Consider the following 20,922-nt stretch of genomic DNA (forward strand, 5'->3'; position numbering starts at 1 on the left):
CTCCCAATTACACCACTGATTACTACTAAAACACCGCTGAATTCAATCAAAACACCCTTCAACACCTTCAAACACCCTTGAACACCTTCAAAACACTCTTGAACACCTTCAAAAACACCTTTGAACATTTCCAAAACACTATTTGAGTACTCCCAATTACACCACTGATTACTACTAAAACACCGCTGAATTCAATCAAAACACCCTTGAACACCTTCAAACACCCTTGAACACCTTCAAAACACTCTTGAACACCTTCAAAAACACCTTTGAACATTTCCAATCAACACTGAAACACTTCCAAAAACACAATTTGAGTACTCCCAATTACACCACTGAATACTACTAAAACACCGCTGAATTCAATCAAAACACCCTTCAACACCTTCAAAACACATTTGAACACCTTCAAAACACCTTTGAACACCTTCAAAACACTCTCATAATCATTTGAACACACTCAAAACACCTTTGAATAACCTCAAAACACCTTTGAACACCTTCAAAACACCCTTGAACACCCTTGATCACCCTCAAAAAAAAACAACATTTGAACACACTCAAAACACCTTTGAACACTTCCAAAAAACACAATTTGAGTACTCCCAATTACACCACTGAATACTACTAAAACACCGCTGAATTCAATCAAAACACCCTTCAACACCTTCAAAACACCTTTGAACACCTTTGAACATTTCCAAAACACTATTTGAGTACTCCCAATTACACCACTGATTACTACTAAAACACCGCTGAATTCAATCAAAACACCCTTCAACACCTTCAAACACCCTTGAACACACTCAAAACACCCTTCAACACCTTCAAAACACCTTTGAACACCTTCAAAACACCTTTGAACACATTCAAAACACTCTCATAATCATTTGAACACACTCAAAACACCTTTGAATAACCTCAAAACACCTTTGAACACCTTCAAAACACCCTTGAACACCCTTGATCACCTTCAAAAAAACAACATTTGAACACACTCAAAACACCTTTGAACACCTTTGAACATTTCCAAACAACACTGAAACACTTCCAAAAACACCATTTGAGTACTCCCAAATACACCACTGAATACTAAAACACCACTGAATACACTCAAAACACCACCAAAATCACCATAAACTAAGATCAACACCCACATCCCACAACACCCACAACCCACAACACCCACAATTTTTTCTCGTTTTATCTAATTTCATCAGAAAGTCACAACACCCACACCTCCCATTTTTTTCTCGTTTTAACCCTTTTAGTTCATTAAAGTTAATAAGGGGACACACTACATCAGAAAAAGTCACAAAAACAACCCACTTATAACGTCTTTTCGGTATCTCTAGTTCGACAACAACACCCACATCCCACAACACCCACATCCCACATCCCACACACACAGACACACACACACACACATCCCTAACCTAGCCTAACCTAACCTAACTTATCCTAACCTAACCTAACCTAACCTAACCTAACCTAACCTAACCTAACTTATCCTAACCTAACCTAACCTAACCTAACCTAACTTATCCTAACCTAACCTAACCTAGCCTAACCTAACCTAACTTAACCTAACCTAGCCTAACCGAACCTACCCTAACCTAACCTTACCTAACATAACCTAACCTAGCCTAACCTAACCTAACCTAACCTAACCTAACCTAACCTAACCTAACCTAACCTAACCTAACCTAACCTAGCCTAACCTAACTTAACCTAACCTAACCTAACCTAACCTACCCTAACCTAACCTAACCTATCTTAACCTAACCTAACCTAGCCGAACCTATCCTAACCTAACCTAAAATATATTGGAACACTTCCAAAATACATTAGAGTACTCCAGAATTACTTTGAACGACTCCATTTTTTTGGATATTTCCAAATTAGTTTTGAAAACTTTATCGTAAAATCGAACATTATTTTCTTGTTGGTAAACACACTCAATGGTAGAAATATTTACTCGATTTCCGAATAGAAACACTTTCCTCGCTCTGAGAGACTCATTGTGGGTCACCCCTTCCCCCCCAACACCACTGGGTAATGCGGTTCACACCCAAGGTAGATTTAAGATAATCATGAACACCTGCGTCAACTCAGGACAGACAGACGCCATGAAATGCGGGTAACATCCAAGGTAGAAAATCATCTCTTTCCAGACCAACTGTCTATCCTAACCTAACCTAACCTAACCTAACCTAACCTAACCTAATTCCTAACCTAACCTAACCTCACCTAACCGAACCTAACCTAACTCCATCAATCACCTCTATCCTAACCTAACCTAACCTAACCTAACCCAACCTAACTCCATCAAACACCTCTATCCTAACCTAACCTAACCTATCCTAACCTAACCTAACTCCATCAAACACCTCGAATACTACCTAACTTAACCTAACCTAACCTTACCTAACCTACCGAACCTAACCTAACCTAACCTAACCTATCCTAACCTGTCCTAACCTAACCTAACCTATCCTAACCTAACCTAACCTAACCTAACCTAACTTATCCTAAGCTAACCTAACCTAACTTATCCTAACCTAACCTATCCTAACCTAACCTAACCTAAAATAACGAACCTAACCTAACTTATCCTAATCTAATCTAACCTAACCTAACTTATCCTAACCTAACCTAACTTATCCTAACCTAACCTAACCTAAAATAACCTAACCTAACTTATCCTAACCTACTCACTTTACTTTGAACACCTTCAAAACACTCTCATACATCATTTGAGACCCCCTTTTCTCAATATCTCTCATCCACAACCTTTATCATCTCACTACAGAACAACCCCAAGATTACTTCGAACACTCTCATAAAGCATTTGAGTACTCACATAAACACTTTTGAACATTTCCAAACAACACTGAAGCACTTCCAAAATATCATTTTGATTACTCCCAAATAAGATTTGACAGCTCTAATTTATCTACACTTACACATTTCATTAAATTACATCTCATCCCCCCAAACTCCTCCCTCATTCTCCAGACTTTACAACATTAGCACAAAAAAAACTAACTCATACACTTATGACATGAGACATTACCATATCTAACACACTGACTAACTTTGAACCAACTCTGAACACCACTGATCTTCTTCAAAAAATGCTCTGCACATCATTTGAACACCTTCAAAAAAAACACCATCAAACACCTCCGAATACTCCCAAAAAACACTACTGATTACTACCAAATCACCACTGAATACTACCAATCACCGTCAAAATCACCAGAAACTAAGTTTAACATCACCATCTAACATCCTTTTTATAGAAATCCCCTCAAATCACTATAACCAAGAAGTCCCTCCCCATTTGGCGCATGAAAAAAAAAAAAAGCATGAACACAAACCTAATACGCAAACACTTAGTACATGATCACCATCAACTGAAAACATATCTTGTACACACACATAATATAAGACAATCACCAACTACAATCACCCATGTTCACTTACCTCAAAATCACTAATATCACAGAAAACAATCATTTTTATAAACATTTCACACACACACACACAAAAAAAAAAAAAAATCATATTTGACAATATCTTAGCGCACTCACCTCACTACCACCAACACACGATGTCTCACCTCACAGGACCGACGAGCTCACCTCCAGTGACGTCACACTCCCATTGTGTTACTTGGTGGTTGGTAACATCACACCTAACCCCCCTTGTTTCAACCTGTTGTACCCTACATTATCTAAGAACACTATATCCAAGACGATTACCAGATTTTATGATCCCCAACACCAAGATCACAGAAAACACACATTTTTATAATTATTCACACAAAAATCACGATCACCAATTCCATATCATGTTTACCGTCATCTATCAACACTAATCACCAAGATCACCAAAAAATCTAAGATCATGCATCTCAAAACTACTATGATCACTGAAAACACTTATTTTAAACATTCGCACAAAAATAAGACATACACAAAAATACCACAACACTTCCACCAACATCTATAACATAACATGAGCACTATAACATATCACTATCACAAAAAAAAAATAATACACAGACACCCACATATTATACATTTCAATTGCAAATTTAAGACATGAGACATACACACCAAATCTAAGACATTCACCTCCAACTAAGACATACACATCACCCCTAAAACTTCCTTCCTTATTCATTCCGTATATCTCCTAGAGCTGTTTTTAACCCCGACGGATCCATCACGACGTAGGAGCCAGAGTGTAGTAGGTGGTGTTGGAGTGGTGATGGTTCCTCTGGCTCCTACGTCGTGATGGATCCGTCGGGGTTAAAACAGCTCTAGGAGATATACGGAATGAATAAGGAAGGAAGTTTTAGGGGTGATGTGTATGTCTTAGTTGGAGGTGAATGTCTTAGATTTGGTGTGTATGTCTCATGTCTTAAATTTGCAATTGAAATGTATAATATGTGGGTGTCTGTGTATTATTTTTTTTTTTTTTGTGATAGTGATATGTTATAGTGCTCATGTTATGTTATAGATGTTGGTGGAAGTGTTGTGGTATTTTTGTGTATGTCTTATTTTTGTGCGAATGTTTAAAATAAGTGTTTTCAGTGATCATAGTAGTTTTGAGATGCATGATCTTAGATTTTTTGGTGATCTTGGTGATTAGTGTTGATAGATGACGGTAAACATGATATGGAATTGGTGATCGTGATTTTTGTGTGAATAATTATAAAAATGTGTGTTTTCTGTGATCTTGGTGTTGGGGATCATAAAATCTGGTAATCGTCTTGGATATAGTGTTCTTAGATAATGTAGGGTACAACAGGTTGAAACAAGGGGGGTTAGGTGTGATGTTACCAACCACCAAGTAACACAATGGGAGTGTGACGTCACTGGAGGTGAGCTCGTCGGTCCTGTGAGGTGAGACATCGTGTGTTGGTGGTAGTGAGGTGAGTGCGCTAAGATATTGTCAAATATGATTTTTTTTTTTGTGTGTGTGTGTGTGTGTGTGAAATGTTTATAAAAATGATTGTTTTCTGTGATATTAGTGATTTTGAGGTAAGTGAACATGGGTGATTGTAGTTGGTGATTGTCTTATATTATGTGTGTGTACAAGATATGTTTTCAGTTGATGGTGATCATGTACTAAGTGTTTGCGTATTAGGTTTGTGTTCATGCTTTTTTTTTTTTTTTCATGCGCCAAATGGGGAGGGACTTCTTGGTTATAGTGATTTGAGGGGATTTCTATAAAAAGGATGTTAGATGGTGATGTTAAACTTAGTTTCTGGTGATTTTGACGGTGATTGGTAGTATTCAGTGGTGATTTGGTAGTAATCAGTAGTGTTTTTTGGGAGTATTCGGAGGTGTTTGATGGTGTTTTTTTTGAAGGTGTTCAAATGATGTGCAGAGCATTTTTTGAAGAAGATCAGTGGTGTTCAGAGATGGTTCAAAGTTAGTCAGTGTGTTAGATATGGTAATGTCTCATGTCATAAGTGTATGAGTTAGTTTTTTTTTTGTGCTAATGTTGTAAAGTCTGGAGAATGAGGGAGGAGTTTGGGGGGATGAGATGTAATTTAATGAAATGTGTAAGTGTAGATAAATTAGAGCTGTCAAATCTTATTTGGGAGTAATCAAAATGATATTTTGGAAGTGCTTCAGTGTTGTTTGGAAATGTTCAAAAGTGTTTATGTGAGTACTCAAATGCTTTATGAGAGTGTTCGAAGTAATCTTGGGGTTGTTCTGTAGTGAGATGATAAAGGTTGTGGATGAGAGATATTGAGAAAAGGGGGTCTCAAATGATGTATGAGAGTGTTTTGAATGTGTTCAAAGTAAAGTGAGTAGGTTAGGATAAGTTAGGTTAGGTTATTTTAGGTTAGGTTAGGTTAGGATAAGTTAGGTTAGGTTAGGATAAGTTAGGTTAGGTTAGATTAGATTAGGATAAGTTAGGTTAGGTTCGTTATTTTAGGTTAGGTTAGGTTAGGATAGGTTAGGTTAGGCTAAGTTAGGTTAGGTTAGCTTAGGATAAGTTAGGTTAGGTTAGGTTAGGTTAGGTTAGGATAGGTTAGGTTAGGTTAGGACAGGTTAGGATAGGTTAGGTTAGATTAGGTTAGGTTCGGTAGGTTAGGTAAGGTTAGGTTAGGTTAAGTTAGGTAGTATTCGAGGTGTTTGATGGAGTTAGGTTAGGTTAGGATAGGTTAGGTTAGGTTAGGATAGAGGTGTTTGATGGAGTTAGGTTGGGTTAGGTTAGGTTAATTTAGGTTAGGATAGAGGTGATTGATGGAGTTAGGTTAGGTTCGGTTAGGTGAGGTTAGGTTAGGTTAGGAATTAGGTTAGGTTAGGTTAGGTTAGGTTAGGTTAGGATAGACAGTTGGTCTGGAAAGAGATGATTTTCTACCTTGGATGTTACCCGCATTTCATGGCGTCTGTCTGTCCTGAGTTGACGCAGGTGTTCATGATTATCTTAAATCTACCTTGGGTGTGAACCGCATTACCCAGTGGTGTTGGGGGGGAAGGGGTGACCCACAATGAGTCTCTCAGAGCGAGGAAAGTGTTTCTATTCGGAAATCGAGTAAATATTTCTACCATTGAGTGTGTTTACCAACAAGAAAATAATGTTCGATTTCACGATAAAGTTTTCAAAACTAATTTGGAAATATCCAAAAAAAATGGAGTCGTTCAAAGTAATTCTGGAGTACTCTAATGTATTTTGGAAGTGTTCCAATATATTTTAGGTTAGGTTAGGATAGGTTCGGCTAGGTTAGGTTAGGTTAAGATAGGTTAGGTTAGGTTAGGGTAGGTTAGGTTAGGTTAGGTTAGGTTAAGTTAGGTTAGGCTAGGTTAGGTTAGGTTAGGTTGGGTTAGGTTAAGTTAGGTTAGGTTAGGTTAGGTTAGGCTAGGTTAGGTTATGTTAGGTAAGGTTAGGTTAGGGTAGGTTCGGTTAGGATAGGTTAGGTTAAGTTAGGTTAGGTTAGGCTAGGTTAGGTTAGGTTAGGATAAGTTAGGTAAGGTTAGGTTAGGTTAGGCTAGGTTAGGATAAGTAAGGTTAGGTTAGGTTAGGTTAGGTTAGGTTAGGTTAGGTTAGGTTAGGATAAGTTAGGTTAGGTTAGGCTAGGTTAGGGATGTGTGTGTGTGTGTGTCTGTGTGTGTGTGTGGGATGTGGGTGTTGTGGGATGTGGGTGTTGTTGTCGAACTAGAGATACCGAAAAGACGTTATAAGTGGGTTGTTTTTGTGACTTTTTCTGATGTAGTGTGTCCCCTTATTAACTTTAATGAACTAAAAGGGTTAAAACGAGAAAAAAATGGGAGGTGTGGGTGTTGTGACTTTCTGATGAAATTAGATAAAACGAGAAAAAATTGTGGGTGTTGTGGGTTGTGGGTGTTGTGGGATGTGGGTGTTGATCTTAGTTTATGGTGATTTTGGTGGTGTTTTGAGTGTATTCAGTGGTGTTTTAGTATTCAGTGGTGTATTTGGGAGTACTCAAATGGTGTTTTTGGAAGTGTTTCAGTGTTGTTTGGAAATGTTCAAAGGTGTTCAAAGGTGTTTTGAGTGTGTTCAAATGTTGTTTTTTTGAAGGTGATCAAGGGTGTTCAAGGGTGTTTTGAAGGTGTTCAAAGGTGTTTTGAGGTTATTCAAAGGTCTTTTGAGTGTGTTCAAATGATTATGAGAGTGTTTTAAATGTGTTCAAAGGTGTTTTGAAGGTGTTCAAAGGTGTTTTGAAGGTGTTGAAGGGTGTTTTGAGTGTGTTCAAGGGTGTTTGAAGGTGTTGAAGGGTGTTTTGATTGAATTCAGCGGTGTTTTAGTAGTAATCAGTGGTGTAATTGGGAGAACTCAAATAGTGTTTTGGAAATGTTCAAAGGTGTTTTTGAAGGTGTTCAAGAGTGTTTTGAAGGTGTTCAAGGGTGTTTGAAGGTGTTGAAGGGTGTTTTGATTGAATTCAGCGGTGTTTTAGTAGTAATCAGTGGTGTAATTGGGAGTACTCAAAGGTGTTCAAAGGTGTTTTGAAGGGTGTTTTGATTGAATTCAGCGGTGTTTTAGTAGTATTCAGTGGTGTAATTGGGAGTACTCAAAGGTGTTCAAAGGTGTTTTGAAGGGTGTTTTGATTGAATTCAGCGGTGTTTTAGTAGTATTCAGTGGTGTAATTGGGAGTACTCAAATGGTGTTTTTGGAAGTGTTTCAGTGTTGTTTGGAAATGTTCAAAGGTGTTCAAAGGTGTTTTGAGTGTGTTCAAATGTTGTTTTTTTTGAAGGTGATCAAGGGTGTTTTGAAGGTGTTCAAAGGTGTTTTGAGGTTATTCAAAGGTGTTTTGAAGGTGTTCAAGGGTGTTTATGTGAGTATTCAAAGGTGTTTTTTGAAGGTGTACAAATGATTATGAGAGTACTTATGAAGGTGTTCAAATGATGTTTTTTGAAGGTGTTCAAGGGTGTTTTGAAGGTGTTCAAGGGTGTTTTGAAGGTGTTCAAAGGTGTTTTGAGGTTATTCAAAGGTGTTTTGAAGGTGTTCAAGGGTGTTTATGTGAGTATTCAAAGGTGTTTTGAGGTTATTCAAAGGTGTTTTGAAGGTGTTCAAGGGTGTTTATGTGAGTATTCAAAGGTGTTTTTTGAAGGTGTACAAATGATTATGAGAGTACTTATGAAGGTGTTCAAATGATGTGCAAGAGTACTTATGAAGGTGTTCTGGGAGTATTCAGAGGTGATTTGGGGGTGTTCGAATGATGTTTTGGAGTATTTCAGTGTTGTTTGGAAATGTATAAAGGTATTTTTTGGTGAGTATTCAAATGATTTATGAGTGTTTTGAAGATGTTCAAAGTAAAAGTGCGTATTTAACTTCGTAATATGTAAAATTGTGAGTAGTGAATTTAACGAAAGTGGATGTAAGCGATGTGGTGACTTTCTGATGCACTGTGTCCCCTTATTAACTTTAATGAACTAAAAGGGTTAAAACGAGAAAAATTGGGGGTTATGAGTGAAAATTGTGAGGTGTTGGTTGGAGTGTGAGGGTTTGGGAGGGTGGGGAGGAGGTTACTTCGTGGGGAGTGACCTGAGATGAAATAGTTAAAAAAATGTCTAGACTTGTGTTGTAAAGAAAATGTGGGTATTAACGATAAAATGTGTCTTTCTGATGTATTGTGTCCCCTTATTAACTTGAATGAACTAAAAGGATCGACAAGATTCAGCCTGTGTGCGCGTGACGTCACTACTATGTCCCCTTATTAACTAAAAGGGTAGACAAGATTCAGCCTGTGTGTGTGGGGGTCATCGTGTGACGTCACTGACCGTCGAGTAAACACATTAATGAGAGGAATAATGACGTCACACTTGTTTAGACCTGTAGTAAGAGAGAGCACCATGCCCCATAGGAGGAGTTCATTTGAATGCTTACCCCCAGAGGGGGGAATCCAAAAAACCTTGATCCAAGGAGATGGAGTCTTGGTATTATCGAGAAATTTTGGGGTGGGAGTGAAAGTGAGAGGGGTAATCCAAAAATTTGATCCAAGGAGATGGAGACTTTGATTTCGAGAAAAACTTGATCCGAGGAGATCATAAGAATTTCGAAACCCCCATAGGGGGGAATCCAAAACTTGTATTATCGAGAAATTTTGGGGTTGGGGGGGGGTGAAAGTGGGAGGGGGGAAACCTTAAAAATTTGATCCAAGGAGATGGAGAATTTCGAAAACCCCCATAGGGGGGAATGCAAAAACTTGTAATATTGAGAAATTTTTGGGGTTGGGGGGGGTGGAAGGAGGGACAATCCAAAAAAAAACCTTGATCCAAGGAGATGGAGAATTTCGAAAACCCATAGGGGGGATCCAAAAAATTTGATCCGAGGAGATCATAAGAATTTCGAAACCCCCATAGGGGGGAATCCAAAACTTGTATTATCGAGAAATTTTGGGGTTGGGGGGGTGAAAGTGGGAGGGGGGAAACCTTAAAAATTTGATCCAAGGAGATGGAGAATTTCGAAAACCCCCATAGGGGGGAATGCAAAAACTTGTAATATTGAGAAATTTTTGGGGTTGGGGGGTGGAAGGAGGGACAATCCAAAAAAAAACCTTGATCCAAGGAGATGGAGAATTTCGAAAACCCATAGGGGGGATCCAAAAAATTTGATCCGAGGAGATGGAGAATTTCGAAAACCCCATAGGGGGGATCCAAAAAATTGTATTGTCGAGAAAAATTTGAGGTGGGGGGTGGGTGAAAGTGGGAGGGGTAATCCAAAAATTTGATCCAAGGTGATCATAAGAAATTCAAAACCCCCATAGGGGGGAATCCAAAACTTGTATTATCGAGAAATTTTTGGGATTGGGGGGTGAAAGTGGGAGGGGGAACCTTAAAAATTTGATCTGAGGAGATGGAGAAACCCCCATAGGGGGGAATCCAAAAACTTGGTAATATCGAGAAATTTTGGGATGGGGGGTGAAAGGAGGGGTATCCAAAAACCTTGATCCGAGGAGATGGAGAGCACAAGAAAATGAAATTCAAAAAAAATTCGAAAAAAATCGGAAAAAAATTCGAGGCGCGGGGGCGATCCGGACGACGCTGCAGAAGGCGCAGCAGAAGGCGCGGGCGGGGGTCGCGAAGGGCGCGGGCGGGCGCGCGGGCGGGCGCGCGGCGGGGGGTCGCGAAGGGCGCGGGCAGGCGCGCGGGCGGGCGCGCGGCGGGGGTCGCGAAGGGGGGGGGGGGTCGTGGGCGGGGGTATTGGTTGGGGGGGTCAAGGGTGAGGTAGTCTCGAGGGCGAGGTCATGGTCAAAACCGGAAGTAACACCTAGGTGTGAAAAGGTGACCCTCCAGCTGCTGGTCCTAGACCGGATACCTCGCTCAGTGGAAGGCCCAAACCGGAAGGAGCCTCCCAGTGGAAGGCCCTAAACCGGAAGGAGCCCCCCTGTAGAAATTATGACTACTAACATGTATCGACTTCCTGGTAACCTGAATGCTTCTGTTGGGATATTAACTTACTTTCTAAGTTTATGTTCCGTAGATTGCATTACTTTTTTTTCATAAAGCCTAAGTGAAAATTTCGTGTGGTGACATTGCAGTCCACTTCACCGAGGACACGGGCTCGACTCGCAAATATAAATTCCGTCGCATCCAGACGGGGACCATCAGGTTCAAAGTGAAGGCGGCTCATGACGTGGCCATCTGCCTCTCCTCTGACAATGAAGAGGAACCTGAGGACATGTACGAGATCTTCATAGGGTGCTGGGGAGGCGGAGAGTCTGGTATCCGCCGTAAGAAACACGATGACGTCTGCCGCATCGAGACACCAGACATCGTCAACGGAGATGAGTTCGTGGGATTCTGGATAAAGATTCAACGCGGCGTCATCAAGGTCGGCTTTGGTTTTCTACAAGTTTGGCTCACATGAAGCTCAAATTCTATTACATGTCCCGAATTACTAGAAAATATATAATTATATGAAAATTGGTGGATGACCTAATGAAGTTGTTAGAATTATTATTCTTAGACATGTTTGCCAAACTTAACCTAGAGGTACCTCTCGGGCAGGTTGGCCGCTCTGGACAAAAACATGCCTTCATGACTTACTCTGACCCTGAGACTCTCCTTCATGCTACCTGGTATGGCTTCTCAACCGGCTGGGGTGCAGAGGGCGAGTGGGTCTTCCCCGGTACGCCTTATTCTTGTTTATTTCTAAATTGCTCTTTAAGAGGGCCCGGCAGCATCATTAGTGTTAACTGAAATAATGTGTAAATAAAAATTTATTTGCTGGCTAAACTGAAAGCCGCTGACTTAGCTTAAGAGCCTAAAGATGGCTGTGAGTAACTTGTTTCTTTCCGGCAGATGACGATGACACTTCTTCGTCGTCCTCGTCAGCCATGTCTTCCTCTGACTCTGAGGCAGAAGACATCAACAACCTGGAAGACAGACGTAAGGCACTAAGGGCTCTTGAGACGTTGGGGAAGAAGCTGGAAATTTAATCAACTTACAAAACTAGCATAGTAACGATGAAAAGATCTTGCGTTGTGAAGTACAGAAATGACGAGATAGTTGCCGCTTCCGTTGTGTAGTAAAGTTAAACTAGGCTAGGAAAGATACAATACTTTGACTTAGAATTTTGAATTCAGGTCATCATATACATGAACAAATTTCTTATGAAGAATTGGACATATGTGCAACAACTGGGTGTCTTTATAATATAAAAGTTTCGCCAACCAGTGGCTTTAACAATACGTGGATAAAAACAGAAGACTGAAGAGGTTGAAGATGAGGTATTTAGTTCCTCAGTGTAACAGCGTATTCAGTACCATAGTCTTGATGAATCTGAAGCACAGGCAGGTTAGGTCTGTCAGGAAACAGGACAAGTGTTTCCTGATGCGGGTCTTAGTCATATGATGACCCACAGCTGAAGCTTTTTGGTCATCTGACCGAAGCCTTCCATTGGCTTATCAGTCCACCACCTCTAAAAATTATGGTTACGACTTTAACCATTAGATCAGCAGGAAGAAGTGTGCTTATAACTGAAGTCAGATAAGGTGCAGCAGATGACTGCATTGTCACTGATTGGCGGGATTTCTAATGGAAACTTTTTGAAGAATTTTAAATTCCAAGTACAAATAATTAACAGTTTTCTTTATCACTTTTAGCTTTAATTGCTTCTTTGACAATTTACCAGTTTTAGTATATTTTTTTCACAGAATTTACTTAAAAGTTTATACCATAATTTTTCGTATTATAGTGTAAGTCCACTGCATCTGCGGCTGCCAGTTCAGATTTTTCACTCTTTCACATAGACTTATTGTGAATTAGTGTTTATTGGTACTTTACTTAAATATTTACTGTACTTCATTTCGAAACTGTCATAAAGGGAATTGTTTGCATTTTTTTTCAGTCAATGCCCTTGAAAGGAGGTTCTTGACACTGGTGAGGGGCTCTTGATCTAGGGAATTGGATCTGTGCTCCACTTCCCTGAATTGAGTCTGAATACCTTCCATCCCCCCTCACATGCGCTGTATAATCCTACGGGTTTAGCACTCCCCTCATGATTATAAGTATAATTTCCAGTCAATGTGATCATGTCTTAAGAAATTAATTCCCCCCAGTGTTACAGCTTTCACAAAGGCGAAAAACTTCTTGTATATCTAAGAGAATAAAACAAACTAAAGTTCCTCTCTGTTTTAGCATTATGTTTCTAGTTCCTCAGATCAAGAGCCCTTAGCCAGTATCTAGGTACTTCCCTTCAAAGTTAAGGTATATACAAAAGTGTGTGTGATGCTCTGAGCTAACTTGAATTCGTTTTTTTTAATTAAGGTGTCCTTAACATTGTAAAAATTAATGTAAACCTGACGCGGGTCTTAGTCATATGATGACCCACAGCTGGAGTTTTTGGTCATCTGACCGAAGCCTTCTGCTGGCTTACTTGTCCACCCCTTTAAAAATTATGGTTATTATTATAACCATTTTTTTCCTTGCAGGTTAATGATCCACGTGTAGTTGATAAGCTTTAAATATACTTGACTCCTGCTTAAATACCAGTAATATCCTGACAACTTGTTGGTAAAAGTTAGGTTTATTATTAACAGCCATCCAGTACAAGCGACCAGCACGGTGGGTACCAGCCAAGAGTGGCTACTTCCCCCGTCATCCAGTGTCTGGAGGAGAGGGTCCTGACGGTGAGGTCTTTGTGGGCATGGCTCACCATGAAGGTGCCTATGTGCTGGGTATGGTGGTACCTGACCACGGCTGTTGCTACATACCCTATGGTGGTGATGCCATTCCAAAGTCTGAGTATTTTGTAAGTAGCTAGTGATTTTTTCTTAAGCGATGGAGATACAACTTATAATAATTTCTATCCATTATTATACATAAAAAATATTAGGCGTTTTAACACTATACTTTAATCTCTAATGTTTTTCCACCTCTTTAATATTTTGGGTCTTTAATTTTGAAAAAATCTTGTACATATATGTATATGAACCCTAATATAAAATGAATTGTCATGTAGTGAGTTACTAAGCTTGGTCAAAACTAATTTTACGGAGTATACTCTTCAGAATAAATTAAGCCTCATCTTAATTTCTTGATATTTACCCCACTAAGTCACCTTGCAGGACCCATTATCTTAGAAAAGTTTCGGATTACGGAAGGTTAGGAACCCAAGATAACTCAAGCCAGTGCGTTATATACACCAAAAAATATAAACTTCTCGGTGTTTATAGCCCTGTTGCTTTAATTATTATCAGTAGCGAGGGAATACCTGGGCATATTAGTTTGTAATTACAAATACTGCTTAAACTTAATACAGGTATTAACCGGGAGAGTTAACAACGATTTAGAAATTTTATCCTGCATAAGCAACGCCCATTTGAGTTCGTACTGAGTCCTGCCTTGGGGATATTCTTTCATTTTTACAACATAAATAAAAACAAGATTGATTTTTTTAGATTTTGCCACCGAAGTGGCTAGTTTATTGTGCACCCCATATCTATCCTGTGGACGGTAGCGCAAGAGCATATGGATACATAAAAGGCCTAGGAATTAGGCCCCAAAATGGTTAACAAGAACACATCTGGATTTATGTTTACATTTCACTCATCTGTTACAAGGAAATTTGAGGAAATTTACTTAAGAACAAGCCGAGTGTCAAACTGAGGAAAACTCTGATAAACACTTGTTCTTCTCACCGTCAACACCTCATATGCAGTGCTAAAGAAAGTTTAAACTTGATTCAGGTGCTGAGTAACCCTGGTAGTGTGACGCTGTCTTGGGAGCCAGGGAGCATGGGCAAAGCTCCCTCAGGAGCCCTGCAGGGCGGCATCACAGAGGACGGTGAAGCTCTTTTCATCGGCCGTGTCAGCGTGGATGGTGAGGTCTCCGTCGGTAAGGTAAGACCTTTAACTTGACCACTAGACGTTCATAGTGTTTTACTGTAAGCCAGCACTTCCTTGTGAGTGATAGTCGTATCTCTTATCTTTCGCCATCCACAAGTAATTCTTGAGGTCCCGCATTCCTAATTACAAATTCAGGCTGAACCCCCTCATCAATCTGGCTCGGAAGACTCCGGATTATTAGCAGAATTTGTCTTGACAATGTGCCACAAATTGCAAATGGCGTCCCCTCCGTCACTACCCCGGCTGTTCTCCATCCCACCTCACTCGAAATTTCTCGAAGGGTCAATCAGCATCACATTATTTGAATTATTATATAATTCAAATTCATACATGCTGAATTTAGGAAAATTCAAAATTTTCCACAGATATCTTTAGTCATGCCTGAGAATTTACTCATTCAAGATCCCAGCCTACAGAATACAAAATTCCTTTCTTTAGTGTAGTGACTAACTTTCAGTTATATTTATCTTCACGCATAAAAATCTCAATGTTACATATACTATCAACGACTTTATTCAAGATTAAGTAACTTCAGGGCATTTAACTTCTGTTTTCCTAATACACAAATTTAAAATTTGTCAAATTACTGCATTTTAAATGTTTATAGTACCTAAGCACAGAATTGATATAATTAATCCCCTGAGTTGAAGTTAGTTGTTTTTGTTACACAGTCTTTGTTAATGTCTGGAAAATGGCTTGCAGTCTTAACCTTTTACAGTCATTAGACCATAATTAAACGTAACTTCACCAGTCACAAGGAGCTTTTGCTTTAAAATTGATGGTTTTGCTTTAAAATTGAAGTCTTGTCTTCTGTCACAGGTTCATGGCAGCCATGGGGTGTGCTACGTTCCATACGGGGGCAAAGAACATGCCCACAAGCATTACGAGGTCCTCTGTGTCCGCAACGTTCCCTGCAGAGTCTAACCTGTGCATTGCAAGCACCTACAACCTTTTGTGCCGAGTCTAGCATTTGCCTTGCAAGCTCCTGCGACATTTCATGTAGAGTATAGCATTCGTCTTGCAATAGCCTATAACCTCCATGCAGAGATTAGTCTTCGTCTTGCAAGCACCTGCAACCTTCTCTGCAGGTGGGAAGGTTAGACTCCATGGAAAGTCTAGCCGAAGGCTAGACTTTCCATGGAGTCGAACCTTCGTGTTGTAAACGTTTATTAAACTGGTCCTAATCATTAAACGTGTCGTGATTCATCATGACTTGTTAATTTCCTTAATTCAGCCTGCAACGTCCCATCCATATGCAACTCTTACCTATATCCTGAAATCTAGTCCAGACCATAATGTTAAGGAAGACTTTAACATAATGATTCTTAACCTCCATAGCCAGTGGTTTACCTTCTTCAGAAATATTATATATTTATAGGGAAGTATTAAACTCGTGGGTTATACAGTGAGTCTCCTCCAGCTGGAGACAAATGGTATAAAATATCACAACAGAAAAAGAAACAAATCCAGTATAATGCAATCTTATTGACAACATTTCGCCCACGCAATGAGCTCTATCAAGTCATAGATTTGACTTGATTAAACCCCACTGTGTGGTCGAAACACGTTAATACAGGGCAGTGTTATATTGCATTTATGTCTCTTCTGTAGTTCTTGCAGTACCTTACCTAGTGCACATACCTTCCCTGGTGACAGTCTCCTTACTGGAGGAATTGCTGTCTTCTCTCATGCTGTGAGTGGCCTCCCGGCAGTTGGTTTTATTCACCTAACAACCAGAGCTTTGGTGTGATAGAGCGCAAGGAAAACGTCTCATTATGGTAATTATTATACTCTGAGGGAAGCGCTAAACCCATAGGGGCCAGACAGCGCATAAGGAATGACAGGCAGTCAGGTCCACTTCTTCGGATCAAGAACCCCTCACCGGCATCAATTAAGCTTCACGACTGAAATATTCGTAAACAAATTATTCAAGGATACAAAGAATGAGAATAAAAATGTTTTTAAATTCATTTTTTTATTACACAGACACAAATAAAAGTAGAGAGAAGATTAACATGACCTTGATCAATATTTATAAGACACATCCACAGTTAAATCTATTATGAAGGCGTATTAAATACCAGCCAACCTGCCTCTCTGCCAGGCTAGCTGACTGCCTCGCTGCCAAGCTAGCTGACTGCCTCGCTGCCAGGCTAGCTGACTGCCTCTCTGCCAGGCTAGCTGACTGCCTCGCTGCCAGGCTAGCTGACTGCCTCTCTGCCAGGCTAGCTGACTGCCTCGCTGCCAGGCTAGCTGACTGCCTCGCTGCCAGGCTAGCTGACTGGCTCTCTGCCAGGCTAGCTGACTGCCTCGCTGCCAGGCTAGCTGACTGCCTCTCTGCCAGGCTAGCTGACTGCCTCGCTGCCAGGCTAGCTGACTGCCTCACTGCCAGGCTAGCTGACTGCCTCGCTGCCAGACTAGCTGACTGCCTCGCTGCCAGACTAGCTGACTGCCTCACTGCCAGGCTAGCTGACTGCCTCGCTGCCAGGCTAGCTGACTGCTTCACTGCCAGGCTAGCTGACTGTCTCGCTGCCAGACTAGCTGACTGCCTCGCTGCCAGGCTAGCTGACTGCCTCACTGCCAGGCTAGCTGACTGCCTCGCTGCCAGGTTAGCTGACTGCCTCGCTGCCAGACTAGCTGACTGCCTCGCTGCCAGGCTAGCTGACTGCCTCACTGCCAGGCTAGCTGACTGCCTCACTGCCAGGCTAGCTGACTACCTAGCCGTACACACTGTAAACACAAACTTTGTACACACACACGGGTTAATTTTTGTTTAGTGCAGGTGGGAATACTCTTGTCAAGACCAGTAGTAATGATACACTTTACACAAATACAATGAATCTGACGCAGAAACGTTGGGTACTGATGAAGGTATGGAAAAACAAATTTATGGGTTGCAAAAGCCAGATTGGAATATATTTCTTTTTCACAGACAAAGAATGATTAACAAACAATGTGAAATTAAAATCTACACTTTCTTATAATTGCACTTTCAAAACAGTGATTAATTATCATTACTAGCATTAAGACAGTCCACGGACTGTCGTAATGCTAGTAAAAGAATATTTATGTATATGTAAGCCTAACAATCCTACAACGCGAGTGTAATTATTTAACACAATTTATCTGAGACCAGCACAAGAATTCTAACCTATGCTACCTAACACTGCACAGGCCGAGAGTCACGTACACAAGTGCTTAAACTATTCACGTTCAGATTCTTTATTTCAGATCACTGGATATGCAAAATGTACATGTGCCACCTTGACTGAGTGGTTTAACCAATGTTTGACTACCCGTGTCAGATGTCAAAGGTTTAAATCCTCTGCCGGTCTAAGAAAAACTGTATGTCTGTATGTATGTATTTATGTATGTATATATGTATATATATATATATATATATATATATATATATATATATATATATATATATATAGTATATAGTATATATATATATATATATTCTATATACACATATATATATATATATATATATACACATACATACACATTTAAGTTTATTTTAAAAAGTGCTATTACATGACAACACATTACAGTTCCTGTAATTAAGATTAACACTTTTCCCACACACGAAGTTATCGGCAAGTGTAAACTCAAGACATGATCAGTTTATAACATAATTTTAGGGGTTATGGTATTGTATTTTGATCAAGATTAAATATAATGAGACTTCGTATTCTCCTGTTGAATTTTACTATAAATATCTTTCTTTTCACTCTGCCTAAGGCCTTTGAGATATCTTTGGACAATAGTTAATAAATTTGTTTTCTATGTACTAAGCATTACTGAGAGGGTTTTGCTGTATAGTCTATAAAAAATATAGAAATCTAAACTTCTCGAAAGTCCAACAGCAAAGACTACAGCTATTCAACTCAAATATTTTGGTATGTCAAAAATCATAACTGTTCTAAGGTTCTAATTTCCTATTGCTTTAACAGCTTTATAACAACTTATTAAGTCACTACTCAACGGTTCTATGGCATCTCTGTCTACTTGAAGACTATCACTTGTAAACAAGTAAACTGTTACCCTTTGTAATGTGTTTGCTCCGTAACCAAGGTACACGAGGCTCTTTAAAATATATATCATTCTGGTAGCAATAATAGTTAACCTGTCCTTAGTTATCCTGAATACATGTTGTATACATTTTTTTTACATTATTTATTCTGAGAATTTGGATGATGCACACTATGTAGCTAACATCTACATGACTAGCTACGGTCTACAGCAGTCCATGATAGTTTTGCTGTGAATAAAGAAAAGATTGCACTTGGACGGAATTACAATAAGATGTCTTACCATAGTCCTTGTCTGCCAAGTGGTATATATATATCCTCAAAATTATATACAAGATAGAATTTATATAGTCCTTGTCCGCCAAGTGAAAGATATAGCCTTAAGACTATACAAAGTATTTTTTGTATGTAGAAGTCTTAGCAACAGGTGCCCTGACCACTGAGTGCCACGATAATTATCATTATTATTCTCAGGCATCGCATCATTGATGCCAAAATATGAACCACATGTTCAACATCATATATAAATATATCACATGGACAGATTTTCACAGGTAGTGAGGAATGTTTCCAGAAGTTACAAACATAACCTGGCTTTACCAATTATTTCCATGCCTTATTTAATCTAATTCAAGGCATGACAGATTTAATAAGGTCCTAGGCCAAGACATTTTCCAACTGTGTTTGTGTTGTGTGTAAGGCAAATATTCTGCTACATAATCTATACAGACTCAGAACTAAATAAATTGGTGAAGACTAGGATGAAATTTTTGTGTACACAAATTCGAAGAATGGAAACACACTTTATAAATCCGGACAGGTACTTTAAATAAATCACTATGTAATATAGTATATATGCATTTTTACAGGCTAAAAACACTGATTATTGTTATTATTATAAAGGTAAAGAGATAATTATAAAATAACATTTTATACGGGGATAACTCACGGGGAAAATAAGTCTATGGTAACTTCCTTCCATTTATGGATCTCTGGTAAATTAATTCCCGGAACACTGAAATACCACCGTGCATAAAAACAAGAAATTCGTGATGTTGTGGATTAAATATATAAGTAAATTTGACTGCATTTTGGGTATGAGGTTCCACCCTGCCTCAGTCACGGCAATAATACGTCGTGCAAAGATCTATAATTATTTACAGATTCATTTAAAAGATGTTTCAAGAGACTGTAGTACACAGTCGTGAATGTCTGATCTTTACAAATCTGATGGTTAGGTTAGGTAAGGTTCGTCAGGAAACAGGACAAATGCTTCCTGACGCGGGTCTTAGTCAGGTGATGACCTGCCTTTAGACCTTTTGTCATCTGACCGAGGCCTTCCGCTGGCTTACCGGTCCACCCCTTTAAAAATTGATATAATTATCTGATGTACAAATCTGATAAAATTTCAAAGGATTTTTAATGTCAATGCTAGATATTAAAATGTAATTCTGAAGAAATTATATAGAGTAAATTCTAAATAACTGCAGTGTTTTCTGCGCTTGGAATAGTAAAAAGATAATTATATTCGTCATATTGTAAACTAATGTATTATAGTGTAAAACTTGTTACTGGTTTAATGAAAGAAAAACATAACAGAATTAAATGTCATTATGAGGCACGGATATTGGTGTCCTGGTGGGATTTTCCATATAAATATACATGTTTTTATAGAAAAAGACATAGCAAAAGGTCTTTTAATACATTTTTTTTTGCCATCGTTTGTCAGCTGACAGACACACTCCATCCATATGACTCTGTATCACAGGAACACTTGTAATAAATGTCGACGTATATATTGATAGATAAGAGTGTAACTATGACAAACGAAGATATTACCATCCTTCATATATTGTAATCCTGGTAGATGAGGACTCAGTTATGACTGATGTTCATGTTACGTCTGGTGGTGATGTTGTATTTGTCCTCTTGTGTTGGTGATGATCGCCAGGCAACAGGACATAAGTCTCCTGACACTGGTTGGAATCAGCTGATAAAACGTTGAGGGGCTGAGCATCCGCTGGCCTGACCTACCTGGTGTCACAC

The 20,922-nt window shown here is 39.3% G+C and overlaps 1 protein-coding gene across 2 annotated transcripts in view; it reads left to right on the forward strand.

Annotated features, from left to right (window-relative positions):
• The window catches only part of LOC128692756 (uncharacterized), a 35,032-nt gene extending 18,987 nt beyond the window's left edge, over nt 1-16,045 (forward strand). Inside the window, exons 2-7 of one of the 2 annotated variants that reach the window (XM_053782105.2) lie at nt 11,030-11,322; nt 11,499-11,619; nt 11,793-11,879; nt 13,532-13,743; nt 14,681-14,833; nt 15,659-16,045. In XM_053782105.2, the coding sequence (XP_053638080.1) occupies nt 11,030-11,322; nt 11,499-11,619; nt 11,793-11,879; nt 13,532-13,743; nt 14,681-14,833; nt 15,659-15,763 (971 nt within the window). In that variant the 3' untranslated portion in view covers nt 15,764-16,045. The remainder of the gene's footprint in view (nt 1-11,029; nt 11,323-11,498; nt 11,620-11,792; nt 11,880-13,531; nt 13,744-14,680; nt 14,834-15,658) is intronic. The other variant, XM_053782106.2, reaches the window with a different exon arrangement.
• The last annotated feature ends 4,877 nt before the right edge of the window (nt 16,046-20,922 follow it).

This window comes from Cherax quadricarinatus, chromosome 30, assembly GCF_038502225.1.
Source record: "Cherax quadricarinatus isolate ZL_2023a chromosome 30, ASM3850222v1, whole genome shotgun sequence".
Taxonomy (NCBI): domain Eukaryota; kingdom Metazoa; phylum Arthropoda; class Malacostraca; order Decapoda; family Parastacidae; genus Cherax; species Cherax quadricarinatus.